Below are 13,621 nucleotides of genomic sequence, written 5' to 3'. Positions count from 1 at the left end.
ACATGGGTTTTGCGGCAAAATATTTTATTGCTGCCACCCCATGGTGGACACTGGGGGTCATGAGGAGTCGGGTGTATCACAGCATCTTCTGGAATAGCGCAATGGCTTCATCCACCTTCTTGAGCTCTGCTTCTATCTGTTGGAGCTGCCGGTTGGACAAGGAGAGGGGGTGGTGGGTGATGAGGACCCAGGCCCAAGAGAGGAGACAAATGTCAGGAATGGGGGCAACAAAAAGAAAAAAAAAAAAAAGGAATGGGGGCACAGCCCAGAGTCACACAAGTGACCCACAATGCCCACGATGGCAGGGGGGTCCAGGTTGGAAAGATGGGTGAGGGCCATATACAGTGAGTATTCTGGGGACTGTGAGAGCATGGCCAGCCCATCCCCCACTCATTCTCATCAGCCTCCCCCATCAGCACCTGCCCTCCCTCCCAGCATCATTGGCCTCTCAGGTCTGGCCTTCTGCCAGTGTTCAGTCCCCAAACACAAAGGGGCCTCAGAGGCCTTGTGCCCCAGCCAGTAGCCCCCACCCCCAGGTGGACAGTAGGACACAGGAGTTAGGGACGCAGGCTCCTACGCAGGCACTGGGTTTTCGTCTGTAAAATGGCAATGGCCATACCCACTGCCCTGAGCGGGCTTCCAGGCGAATGGATAGACAGAGCTCTGCTCAGCCACTACGGCTTCACCACTCAGCCTCCATTCGTTTCTCTCTGTGTCCATGTGGTTCACCCCACTGCTCCTCCCTGGAGATCCCAGGTGAGCCCGCTGGGCTTCCCGATTGTACTGGGCCCCAGACCAGCCCCTGGCATGTGGGATGGGGAGCAAGGGCTCTGGCGGGGAGGCAGGATACCTATTCTAGGTCTGCCTCCGTCCTCACGTTGCGGGTGTGACCCTGGGCTGTGCCCTGGCTCCTAGCTGTTCCTTGTGTAAGAGGAGGGAGCCCCTCCGGTTCAGGGAACCCCACCGGTTCAGGAGGTCCGGGCTATCTGCTCCCTGGTCACTGCCCAGGGCTGGGTGGAGTGCAGCCACGGGACGGGGTCTGACGATGGAGGGAGCACATGGTGTGGGAAATGGAGAAGGGGTGCCCGCCCACACCACATACCTTGGCTCTGTCGGCCTCCTGGACTTCAAGGGGCACCTTGACAGGGTAGCCTGAGGCAGCGCGGCGCTCCCGTAGACGCTGTGCCTGCCGCTGTGCCTCGCTGCGCTTGGCCTGCAGCTTGCCCAGTTCCCGGGCCGGGTCCACCAGGCCCTGCAGCTGCAGGTGGACGGAGCAGCGGTCAGATGCCAGGGCCACAGCACAGCCCTGTGGTGCAGGAGCCCCCAGGGCCAGGACAGCCACCACACCCGCGCTGGCCAGCGCCTGCACGTAGGCCGACACTGCCGATGCCAGAATGCCTGTGGCCTCATCAGCCACTTCCAGGAAACCTGTGGGGAAGGGAGGAAGGTGAGAGATCTGGCCCCAAGGAGACAGGACATGAGGCAACCGCACAGGACCATGGTCCCAGAGTGGGCTGAGGGGACAGGGGCACAAGGCAGGCGTGAGGATACGAGGCTCACAGTCAGGCCTGATCCGGGTCAGGTTGTAGTCCGCACGCAGGGAGCGCACGGCTCGTGTGATGCTTAGGGCCAGTTCCATGGCAGCTTCCGCCTCAGGGTCCTTCCAGGAGCACTGCAGGGTGGAGGAGTGGTGAGGGAGGCTGGGGGGGCAGGCCAGAGGCCCCCCCCAGCCATACCCCTTACCTCTGAGGGCTCCGGATAGGGGGTAACACAGAGACTAGGGGGTGCTTGTAGTGTCCGCCGGGGCAGCCTCTGGAACAGCTCCTCTGTCACAAAGGGCATGAAGGGTGACAGCAGCCGCAGGCCAACATCCAGGCAGGTGTAGAGGGTCTGGCGAGCACACTCGGCTACCACGTGGTCCATCCCATTCAGCACGGGCTTCAGGCACTCCTAGGGGACCGGGAAACATAGGCCTCAGGGACGTCTACCTCCAGCCCCCACTGTGCCTGTGAGGCTGGCTCTGGTCTCAGTGCCAACCACTGGCAAAGTGAGGCTCAGGGCTGTGCCGCCCCACACCCACCCTGCTTCTCACCAGGTAGACATCACAGAGCTCATAGAGCCAGAAGCTGTACTGGGCAGTGGTGACAGCTGGGAAATCGTAGGCCTGGAAGCCTTGGTTGCTAAGCCTCACCGCCTCAGTCAGCCGGCTGCGGATCCAGCGGTCCACCAGGCTCTCGTGGCCTCCAGGCTTGGGAAGAAAGAGCCTATCAGCTGGGAGGTACCATACGCCTGGGGCAGGGAGGCAAAAGCCCATGGCGGGGGTGGGCAGGAACCATGGGCAGCTCTACATCCCAGGAACCTGCCAGGTCTGAAGCCACCATGTGCCAAGTACATGAAAAAGAAAGGACAGCACCCCCCCATCTCCTTGAGGGAGGACCCCAATGCCCCAGGCTTACACTGTAACTGTCTGTACCTGTGTCCATCTGTCCCTTCAGTTACATGAAGGATCCTCCAAAGCAGGGCCTGGGCCACCTGACTCAGTGGTCAGGATCCTGACACAGCACTGGCCATGCTTGTGGCTGCCTGGGCAGGTGCTGCCCACCTCGCCGCCTACCAGGCCCTCACCTCAGAGGTGGCTGAGGGCACAAAACCCTTCCCCAGGCCCCGGAGGGCAAACTTGGTGGCGTTCCAGAGCTTGTTGCAGAAGTGGCGGTACCCCAATATCCGGTTCACATCCAGGTTAATGTCACGACCTGGGTGGGAGTGAAGGGTGAGTCCTCCCCATCTCCCTCCTGGCACGTGCCCAGGGTGTAGAAGGACAAGGGTGGGCCTCAGGGAAGGAGGAAGGACTTGGATGAGAGGTTTTGGAGGCCATACCCTGGGACGTGTAGGCACAGAGTCCAAACCGGAGGGCGTCGGTGCCACACTCGGGAATGCCTGCCGGAAAGTCTGCCTTCTGTAGGAAGGAGTCAACGGGGGGGGCGTCGTGAGGTGGCCGCACCCTCCTCGGCCCACCCTCTAGTCCCAGAGCCCAGCCTCAGTACCTGGCCATCTTTAGCCTTCTCCACCTCACTGGGGTCCAGGTTGCTGTTCAGTAACTGGTCATGGAGGCCCTGAGGAGGAGGTGGGAGTGGTCAGGAGTCGTGGCCACAGCCCCATAGCCCTGCCAGGCCTGGCCCAGAGCGCGGCCCCACCTGCAGGGAGACTCCATGGATGACGTCCAGGGGGTCGATAACATTGCCTAAAGACTTGCTCATCTTTCGGCCGTGGGCATCTCGCACGATGGCATGAAGGTAGACCTGGCGAGGAAGAGCAGGGAGGGCCCGTGACAATGTATGCCCTCACCCAGACCCAGTGCCTGCCCAGGGCCTGCATCTAGTCGGCCCCATTCTGAACCTCGGGGCTTCGGGGTCCCTACCAGCGCACTCAGCACCTTTGTGGGCATCAGAGGCACTCCCTCCTCTGCAAAGCCAGGGCACAGAATCACTGTGAGGAGGCCCTGGCTGAGGCCCACCCACGGCTGCAGCTGTGGCACGGGATGGGAGGGACTGTGGGGCGGGTTCGGCAGTCTTCACACCTCTCTGAAGGGCAGCTTGCCGGTGAGCTTCAGGCCAAGCATGACCATCCTGGCCACCCAGAAGAAAAGGATGTCATGGCCCGTCTCCAGCAGCGTCCCCGGGTAGAACACACTCAGATCTTCTGACTGGGGGCAGAGCAGGGCGTGACAGGGGGCCAAGCCCCCCCCCCCCCGACCCCCACCCCATCCCAGGCTGGGCCTTCAGGAACATACTTGGTTGGGCCAGCCAAAGATGGAGAAGGGGAAGAGGCCAGAGGAGAACCAGGTGTCCAGTACGTCCTCATCTGAGGGAGGCCAGGGGTCAGAGGTCAGAGCGGGTAGGGACGCCTCAGCGCTGCCCTCCACCCCGAGCCCGCCCTTGCCTTGCTGGAGACTGATCTTGTCAGACGACACTCCAAACTCCTTGGCTGCCTTCTCCCGGGCCTCAGCCTTGCTGCGCCCGCTCACCCAGTACCGCTCGTCGGGGTCCTGCCACAGGTGGAGTGAGTGCCAAGGGGGGCCCTCTGCCTCGGCCCTGACCCCTCCCACTGGCGAGGGTCTAGCTCTGGCCTGGTTCTCACCTCCCCCGGGGGCACAGCCGGGTCGCTGACTGTGACAAAGTAGGCTGGGATGCGGTGACCCCACCACAGCTGCCGGGAGATGCACCAGTCCCTACAAGTGGTGGGGGAGGGGGCCGTGAGTCAAGGGGTGTGGGGGGTGGGGGGTGAGGAGGTGTGCCCCGGACAGCCTTTCGGCCAACACCCACCCCACGTGGAAGGGCCTGACGCACCGGATGTTGTCCATCCAGGTGTGCCAAGTCCGCTGATGGGCCTCGGGCAGGATGCGGAGGTCTCCCCGCGTCACAGCGGCACTGGCGGCCTGGGCCATCTCCCCACAGCGCACGTACCACTGCGGCCGCAGCAGAGGCTCTACCACATCCTTGGACCGGCTGCAGGACACGTGGGTGGGGACATCAGGTGGCGAGCCCCCAAGGAGCTGTTCCATCCACCCCACCCCACCCCCGCCACCCACCCAGGCCTCCAGCCTCACTTGCAAAGCGGCACTACCATGGGGTTGTCCTCAACACCCCGGAACAGCCCCTGCTCCTTCAGCGCTGCCAGCACCGCCTTCCTGGCCTCAAACCTGGGTAGGCCCTGGGTGGGAGACAGGCTCCATCACGGCGAGGCCCAGACACCCCAAGGTCTCTCAGCCACCACCCCAGCCCCGGCAGTCTTACCAGGAAAGGCGGGGGCACATTGATGAGGGCCCCTTGGGAGTCCATGATGGTGATGGCCTCCAGCCTGTGCCGCCGTCCGACCTCGTAGTCGTTCTGGTCATGGGCAGGGGTGATCTTCACCGCACCTGGGGTGTTCGCAGGGGTGCCCGAGGCACGAGGGACTCAGTGGAGCGCCTCTCTCTACACACACCCCGTTTTGGTGAAAGATGTGGCTCCCTGACCAGCCTTATCTCCCACCTCTTTGGTACCGTCCCCTGAGACCTAGACCAAGTCCTGCTGGTCCAGGAAAGGCTTGTTTTCTTTTTCTTTGGGAAGGAAGATGAATGACTGGAGTGCACCTTGTGGCCTCCCTCTCTCTCCCAGGACAGCCCCTTGCTCACCTGTGCCAAACTCCATGTCCACAAAATCGTCAAAGATGATCGGCAAGCTCCGAGACAAGAATGGGTGGATCACACTCCTCCCCTTCAGGTGCTGGGGACAGAGGGAGACATCAAACACTCCAGAAGGCCTGGGCCCAGCTCTCTCCTACCTGGGACCCTACTGTCCCTAACACAAAAACCATCTTCTGGGCCAGAAGGCAGTTGCAGAGGAGTTCCTAATCCAGTTTTCTCTCCTCAGCCACAGGGCTCAGTGTCCGTCCCACCCTCATGCACAGTGTGGGAGCACCCTGCAACCAGCACCCCTCCCCAGCTGTGGGGAGCACTCTGCCGCACCTGGTATCTAGGATCTTTGGGGTGCACAGCTACGGCCACGTCTCCCAGCATTGTTTCAATCCGAGTTGTTGCCACCACCACCTCCTCGTCACCGTCTGGAGTGACACGCAGCCTTGTGGTCTCAGCTCCGGCCCCTTCTCACCCCCTACCCCGCCCCACCCAGGACCCCTGGCACCCCTAGCCTCCTACCTGAGCCTTGGATCTTATAGGCAAAGGAGACAAGGACCCCAAACTCCACCTTCTCCTTATAGCCAGGCACAGAGAGCAGAGTGCGACCGGTCAGCTCCTTCTTATCCACCTGTGAGGTGTGGATTAAAAGAGGTGGCCTAGGGGCTGGGGCTGGGGCTGGCGACGGAGAGGGCCTGGGGTGGGGGTGGGGGTGGGGGCACACCTCGATGTCGGAGATGGCAGAATTGAGGGTGCAGGACCAATTGACAAGGCGGGTACTGCGGTAGATGACTCCCTCCTCATGGAGCCGGACAAAGGCCTCTGTCACAGCTGCTGAGAGTTTCTGGGGAGCAGGGAGAGTCAGAGGGAGGCCTAGATGTCCAGGGATCCAGGCAGACTTGCCAAGGCAGCAGGATCTGGTGAGACCTGGGCTGCCTGGAGTCCCACCACCCATCACACAGACCCCTCTGAGGGCCGGAGGGAGTAAGTACTTTTCCTGAAGAGGAGAGAGAGCTGTGAGAGTGCAAAGGTGCCCAACAAAGCCTAAGGCCTCTGGGGATGGCAGGGAAGCCACCTGGCCAGGACAGGGGCTGATGAGGAGAATCTTGGGAGTTTGGGCTCCACAGGAGAGTAAGGCCCATCATGGGCCACCAGGAAGAGTCTGAGCTCCAGGTAGGTAACAAAGGGCCGCGACAAAGGGCGAGAAGTGCTATTTGCAGCTGAGCCCTCCATGGTTCCCCACGGGTGCTGAGCTCCCCTCCTAGGGGAGGGCCACAGCACAGGTACTCTCATCCGTGGGTCAGTGGCTCTGGGGAGCTTGCCCCAGGCCCGAGACCCCTCCTACTCACAGGGTCCATGGTGAAACAGGCTCGATTCCAGTCCAAGGAGCTCCCAAGCTTCTTCAGCTGGTGATAAATCCGGTCCCCTTTCCTGGAAGTGGACAGACAAGCCCAGATCAGCACTCAGGCTTGGGCTGGAGGGAGACATGAGGGCTGACGGGGCAGTATGGGGGTCACTCATCCCTCTGACCCTCTCTCTGTGAGGATCTGGCCCTGCAGCCCAGGCCAGAAGCCACAGAGGGTCCCCTCTGGGCAGGGGACCGGGCGCTGCACACTCACTCCTCTTTCCATTTCCAGACCTCCCGGAGGAAGGCCTCTCGGCCCAGCTGGTGCCGGCTCAGGCCCTGCTCACGCCACAGTTTCTTCTCCACCACCACCTGGGTGGCAATGCCTGCGTGGTCACAGCCAGGGTTCCACAGGGTGGTCTCCCCGCGCATGCGATGCCTGTTGGAAGAGCCAAGAGGATTGGAGGTGACTGGGCCATTGGCCCTGACAACAAAGGAAGAAGGGGCTCCTGTGCACAGAGTCAATGGACTCAGGAAATAAAGAGGAGGTGGGGAGAGATCCTCCCAGCTCTGAAATTATAGTCAGGGAGAGAAGCACAAGGACAGCCAAGGAAATTTGACCAAAGAACAGAGAAGAAGCTCTCATCCAAACAATAAGTTACGACATAAGAACAGAGTTACAGATTAAGAAAACAAAAACAGTGTCTGGAAACATATCTGAGCAAATTCATATTTGTTGTAAGTAGCATTTCCTATCAGTAGGGAAAGGACAACCTACTGAATAAATCTGTCTGGGACAATTAGCTAATTAGTTCCCTACTTTCCAATATTCATGAAGAAAAATTCTAGTCCAATCCATGAACTCAACACTACTAGAAATACATTAGAAAAAAAAAGTGACATACTTTTCAAAACTTGAAAGAAAAAAAAAAAGAAGGAAGAAAAAAAAGACCACAGATGAAAAGGTTTGTAACTCTGAGGTAGAAGAGGCCTTCTTTAAGAAGACACAGAGATAAAGAACACTGGCAAACCAGAGCACCTGGGAGGCTCAGCCGATCAAGCAGCTGACTCTTGATTTCAGCTCAGGTCAGGATCTCAGGGTTGGGAGATGGAGCCCTGGGTCAGGGAGTCTGCTCGAGGATTCATTCTCTCCCTCTCTGCCCCTCCCCCGACCCACACACACACTTAAGCTCTCTCTCCAAAATAAATAAAATGGATTTAAAAAAATAATACGGGATCCCTGGGTGGCGCAGCGGTTTGGCGCCTGCCTTTGGCCCAGGGCGCGATCCTGGAGACCCGGGATCGAGTCCCACGTCGGGCTCCCGGTGCATGGAGCCTGCTTCTCCCTCTGCCTGTGTCTCTGCCTCTCTCTCTCTCTCTCTCTGTGTGACTATCATAAATAAATAAAAATTAAAAAAATAATAATAATACTGGCAAACCAGCTAGATCAAAATATAAAACAACAAAACCCCCAAGTAAAAAGCAAGTGCTAGACCATCTGGGGAGAAATGACTGGAAGCTAGTAATGTTTTAGGGAACTAATCAGAAAATGAATTAGAGAAATGAAGACGGTAGTATTGCAAGGCTTCGTCTGCTACACATTGGTTCAAGTATGTGCAGTTGACGCTTAAGCTCTTTGCTGATGAGGCACATGAAGCATTAAATCCCAATGACCTTTACTGTGAACTTTTAGAAGAACTGGGCATTAAAGAAGTGGAGAGGAAATTATAGAAACACTGTATCCAGGGATCCCTGGGTGGCGCAGCGGTTTGGCGCCTGCCTTTGGCCCAGGGTGCGATCCTGGAGACCCGGGATCGAATCCCACGTCGGGCTCCCGATGCATGGAGCCTGCTTCTCCCTCTGCCTGTGTCTCTGCCTCTCTCTCTCTCTCTCTCTCTCTGTGACTATCATAAATAAATAAAAATTAAAAAAAAAAAACTGTATCCATACATCACTTTCAAAAACTCATCAAACTATATCATATTCATTACTTTATGGGTCTGTTTATCCTTGCTACATTTAAATCTCCCTGGGGACAGGGACTAGAGCGACTCCATTCTCCTGCAGATAACAGATCCTCAGGAGTGTTGCTTATAAGTTGTACTGGACATAAACATCTTTTACGAATCCTAGTATTTGCTCGGTATTATTAAAGAAATAAGACACAAGGAACGAAAGTTTCACTAAAAGCATTTCTTAAGGTTTATATAAAGTTGGCTACAAAAAAAAAAAATCAATAAAAGGTCATAGGTGTGCCTGGGTGGCTCAGTCAGTTAAGTGGCTGCCTTTGGCTCAGGTCATGATCCCAGGGTCCTAGATCGAGCCTGGGGCTCCCTGCTCAGTGGGGAGCCTGCTTCTCCCTTTCCCTCTGGCCCTGCACCTGCTTGTTCTCCCTCTCTCTCAAATAAATGTATAAATCTTTAAAAAATTACTTTTTTTTTTTTTTAAGATTTTTATTTATTTATTTCTGAGAATACACAGAGAGGAGAGAGAGAAGCAGAGACACAGGCAGAGGAAGAAGCAGGCACCATGCAAGGAGCCTGACATGGGACTCGATCCTGGGTCTCCAGGATCAGGCCCTGGGCCAAAGGCAGTGCTAAACTGCTTGAGCCACCTGGGCTGCCCTAAAAAATTACTTTTTTAAAGAAAATTGTCATCTGGAATATTAGTTTATATACTTGTTAACACTGCTAACACGTCAGGGGGAGGAACAAGTGCTAGAATAGGAAGAAACATTTATAATATACATAACAAACCAAAACATCAATATCCAGAATATTAAAGGATCTTCCACAAGCCAATTAAAGAAAAAAAACAGAATCAATAGAAAAACAAAGATAGGTACAGACGATTCATACACAAAGAAACCTGACTGGCCAAGAAACATGAAAAGGTAATCACAAATAACAGAGGCATCATTTTTTTTGCCCTTCAGTTTGGCAAACAAACACTGATAATATCCAGGGTTGGAAAGGACATGGGGAAATGAATATCCTCACCCGCAATTCACGGAGGTATAAATTACTGAAGCTATTTGGAGACAACTTAATATAAGCATGCCCCTCCAACCTAGCAGTTTCAGTTCCTGGTAGTACACCAGAGAAATCTTCCACTTGCACTTGAGAGAGCACATACAGGAATGTGCATTCTAGCCAGATCTTCAAGAGAAAACAATTAGGAATGACCATTAATAGGAAAGTGACTCCTTTAAGGTATAGCCACACTATTGAACGCTAAGGAGCAATGAAACAGAATGAAAAAATAAATAAAAAATAAAATAAGTAAAAAATAAATAAAAAAAGGAAGAGAATGAAGTCAGTCTATGCATAAGAACAAGGAAGCATCTCCAAAATAAACTACTAAGTGCAAAAAAAAGTCATGGAGTAACGTGTTTGATGTTAAGTCGTTTATGTTAAAGGACAGAAAAAAGAAAAGCCCATCCAAAATGAAAATTATAAACTACTGTGGATACACAAATTTTAAGTAAACAGACAAGAAAGACCTGGAATGACACACATAAAAGTGGTAGTAATGGCTAAATTTTGCAAGGGAGTAGGTCTACAGGGGCATAGTCAAAGAGACCTGAAGCTTTGCATTTCTTACAAAAGTATATTTACGTTTGTTTAATTCAAAATAATGTTATTTTTCATAACAAGAGAAAGGAGACAAGAGCGTCTACTAGTGAGGGGTGCTGGTTGCTTGACTAGGGGAGGATATGGATGATGGATCTGGGAAGGACGTGAGGAGAGGAGGAGCACCACCAGGGGGCAGAGCTGAGGTCCCATAAAGAAAAAAAGTGGACGGAGGGCTGGTCAGGGGACAGAAGGGAGGAGAGGAGTGAAGAGGCAAAGGAGACAGAGGGAATGGGTGGAAGAGGGCAGGAGCTCACCATCGGGTCAGGGAGTCCTGGATGGCATTGGTGAGTGCGTGGCCCAGGTGCAGGGAGCCTGTCACATTGGGGGGTGGGATGCACATCATGAAGACTCCCCGGGGATTTGGCGCTGACACGCTGGAACGCTGATGGGGTAGGATGGGCACGTGCTAAGGCCTCACATCACCTCCTGGCCCCCTCCCAGGCAGTGTGTCCTTCGGCCCTGTTGTTGTCCTCCCATATCTCCCCTGGGCCTGGGCAGCAGAGCACTCACTCCATACTCGGGCTGGAAGAAGCCCTGCTGCTCCCACCATGGGTACCAGGCAGCTTCCACATACTGAGGGCTGTAGGAGTCGGGCATGGTGCCACTGACATCTGGGGGAGAGACGGGGAGGGGGCAGTGTCTGAGACTGGGAGCAGCCGGGGGGCTGTGCAAATCCTCCAAAGCCAAGTGGAAGCAAGGGCAGTGCAGGAAGGGACAATGCCAAAGACAGCAGCAGCTAAGGAGGGGGGTCCCTTCCCGCCTCTCATACCTTTCTTTTCCCCAGCTGGGGTTGGGAGGTCATATGTAATGACCCCAGGATCCCGTTTTCCCCTCTTCTCTGGTTTTGGTTTCTTCTGCTTGGGAGGGAAAAGATAGAGGCAGGGAGGTCATCCACCCACTGGGGCACCAACCTTCTAGTTTTCCCCGTAGCTTCTCACCTCCACCGGCGGTGGCTGCTGCTGTTGTGTCTTCTGCTTCTGCTGGAATTTCTCTAGCTTCTCCCGTTTCTTTGCCTCCTTTTTGAGTTGAGAGGCCGTCTTTGGGGGTGCAGGGACCTCGGGGCCTGGACAGAGGCACAGAAATGCCAGCTTAGCCCATTGGGGATCCTCTGTGAACCATACTACTGTTTCATTCGGGCCATTCCAGCGGCCCAAGGGCTCCCCATGCTGGCCTCCCCCCCACCCCCCCCCCACCCTCAGGGTCCTTCCCTAGCGATTCTGTCAGGAACATGAGCCCCACAGAAGGTCCAGAGGAACGCCTCCTTCCCTCCCTAACCCTCCTCACCTGGCTGTTGAGAGAGGAGTCTGGCCCCTGAGTACAGAACCACCTCTCCCAGCACTGCCCGGAATTCTGGCTGCTGGACACATGTGGTAAACCAGCGAGTCACATTACCCCAGATCCGGCGGGCAGAAGGGTCCAGGACCTGCGACGGTGAAAAGAAATAAAATATCCTTAATCACCTTAGAGTGAGGTCTGATGGGAGCTGCACGTCCCCATTCTTCTCCAGGCCCCTGTGACTCACGTAACGGAAAGGCAGGAGCAAGGCCGTGACAGCTGCCAGGTCAGCCAGTGTGGGGGCCTCCCCAGCCAGGTAGGTGTGCAGCCGAAGCCACTCTTCCAAGGGGCTCAGGGCCCTGCCCAGGGCCCCCAGGGCAGCCTATGGGGAAAGGGAAGGGGTAAGGGACTAGGCTTGGCCCACCTCATTTCCCCATCCCGTAACCCACTCAATCCACGAGTCCTTCCGCTCCCAAAAATCACCACCTCTGAGGCCAAATGGTCATAATAAAAATATTTCCATTTGTTCAACAGATTCCTGCTGCACACTTACTATGTGTCACATGAATATGTTAAGCACCAGAAGTTAAAGACTGCATGAGGCAACACAGTTATTGCCTCCAGAGGTGTTTATTAAGCACCTACTACAGGCCAGGCACTTCTCTAAGGAATGTGGAGACAAGCAGACCCTGACTCGTGTTCACACTCCAGTGTTTACACTTCAGCGGGGGAGACGATAAATGCGCAAATATAGAGTACATCACCCTATTTTTCTCTGTAAGTGCTGTGAAGAAAAACAAATCAGGCTGAGGGAGATGAGGCATTCCAGAGAGGGGCCCTCTATGGTAGGCGGTGTAAGTAGGACATGAGGGAGCAAGCCAGGGTGTAAACCAGGGATTCATTGCTTTCATTCATTCATTCATTCATTCATTCAAAGAATACTAACGATCCACCATGTGCTCAAAACTGTGCAAGGAGGTGATGGTTCTGGAAGTGCCTCAACCTGCACTCAACCGCCTCAACCTGCTAGCGCACTCTCTGCTCTCCCTGCCTTCTCCTCCATCCCCAGCACCCCGCCACTCCTCCCTCCCTCAACCCACTAGGCAGTAACCTCCACCTCCGCTGCCTTCCACTCCTCGATTCTCCTCCCAGACTCTAGAACCCCGAGCACCAGTCGGCGCTCCGCACAGCTCTTCTCATCTCAGCGTGTTCCTCAACAGGAAAACTTCCACTTTCCAAGACGAAGACCAAGGCTATTTAAGAGACCTGCCGAGGTTATCACTGCAGATGACCACCGGGGATTTGCTCAGTGTCTCTCCACGCCTGGCCCGCGCCCTTCCGGGGCTCCTTACCCCTTCTCATCTTCTTCTTCTGCATTTCCCCTCCTCCGTCCCGCTCACCTGGGGGTCCTGGGCAGCGCTCCGGAGTCCCAAGGCGGGCAGCGTTGCTCCGCAGGCGGCCGGTATCAGCTCCGTGTCGGCGTAGCTGACCCACTGTTGGACCAGCACGGCGGCCCGGCTCCCCCCGGGGCCCCCCAGGCCCGCCGGCCACAGCAACTGGGCCACGGCGGTGGCCCCCCACACCCAGAGCCCGCCGGGCCCCCGCTCCAGGGCGGGCAGACGCGGTGGGGGGCAGGGGGTCCTGCTGGTCGGGGGCGGCTGGAGGCAGATGCGCGGGTGGGCTCCTCCCCAGCCCGGGCCCTCCCCGGCCTCCCCGTAGCGCGCGGCTATGAGGGCCCGGAGGCTGGGGAAGGCGTCGGGATGAGGGGAGACGTACAGGACGGACATGGGTACGCCGGGGTCCGAACGACGTGGAGGGAGACCTAGGGGCAGAGAGACGGGGGCGGCTGAGCGACCCGAGCAGAGGGGACCCCGCGGGGTCCCCCAGGGCCGGAGGTCCCACCCGGCCTCGGGAGCCCAGGGCCTGGCTCCACAACGGCGCGCGCCCGGGGCTGCCCCTCGGGATCCGCGGGTACGTACTGGAGAAAGGCGGTCACGCCGAGCCGGACAGCCACCTGCGGCCGGGGCCGAGGTGGGCGGCTCTCGGGGCGCCCCCGGCTCCCTGCACCGCCGCCGGCCGTGCGCGCCCACGTGTCCCCCTTTGTGACAACGAGCGTTTCCGGGCCCGCGGGTCGTGGCGCGGGCGGCCGTGCTCCGCCTGCGCGGGGGCGATGCCCGCCGACAGCCCTCGCGG

At 56.8% G+C, this 13,621-nt stretch overlaps 1 protein-coding gene across 2 annotated transcripts; it reads right to left on the bottom strand.

Annotated features, from left to right (window-relative positions):
* Window positions 1–7: 7 nt before the first annotated feature.
* Window positions 8–13,563, bottom strand: VARS1 (valyl-tRNA synthetase 1). Of its 2 annotated transcripts, none has more exons than XM_072833662.1 (30): window positions 13,408–13,563; window positions 12,829–13,250; window positions 11,676–11,810; window positions 11,438–11,576; window positions 11,092–11,216; window positions 10,923–11,010; window positions 10,664–10,764; window positions 10,408–10,535; window positions 6,793–6,957; window positions 6,523–6,604; window positions 5,898–6,017; window positions 5,696–5,804; window positions 5,507–5,601; window positions 5,174–5,264; window positions 4,794–4,918; window positions 4,607–4,710; window positions 4,347–4,505; window positions 4,138–4,228; window positions 3,940–4,045; window positions 3,791–3,861; window positions 3,578–3,703; window positions 3,195–3,299; window positions 3,045–3,113; window positions 2,878–2,956; window positions 2,626–2,753; window positions 2,093–2,248; window positions 1,744–1,950; window positions 1,561–1,672; window positions 1,103–1,428; window positions 8–145 (listed from the first exon to the last, which is right to left on the bottom strand). In XM_072833662.1, the coding sequence occupies exons 2-30, from the start codon at window positions 13,213–13,215 to the stop codon at window positions 77–79; spliced, it is 3,798 nt and encodes a 1,265-aa protein (XP_072689763.1). In that variant the 5' UTR covers window positions 13,216–13,250; window positions 13,408–13,563; the 3' UTR covers window positions 8–76. The 2 variants fall into 2 exon arrangements, with proteins under 2 accessions (XP_072689763.1, XP_072689765.1); XM_072833664.1 differs by having other exon boundaries at window positions 10,923–11,007.
* Between the last annotated feature and the right edge of the window lie 58 nt (window positions 13,564–13,621).

This window comes from Canis lupus, chromosome 7, assembly GCF_048164855.1.
Source record: "Canis lupus baileyi chromosome 7, mCanLup2.hap1, whole genome shotgun sequence".
Classification (NCBI taxonomy): domain Eukaryota; kingdom Metazoa; phylum Chordata; class Mammalia; order Carnivora; family Canidae; genus Canis; species Canis lupus.
The sequence above is the reverse complement of the archived record's forward strand: the minus strand, read 5'-3'. Positions and strand labels throughout refer to the sequence as shown.

Excerpts from the sequence above, each read along its gene's own strand:
- VARS1 (XM_072833662.1), bottom strand. The coding sequence starts at position 13,215 with ATGTCCGTCCTGTACGTCTCCCCTCATCCCGACGCCTTCCCCAGCCTC. Across the intron at positions 10,536-10,663 it reads TCTTCCAGCCCGAGTATGGA|CGTTCCAGCGTGTCAGCGCC; the intron begins GTGAGTGCTCTG and ends CTACCCCATCAG. Across the intron at positions 5,805-5,897 it reads CTGCCATCTCCGACATCGAG|GTGGATAAGAAGGAGCTGAC; the intron begins GTGTGCCCCCAC and ends CACACCTCACAG.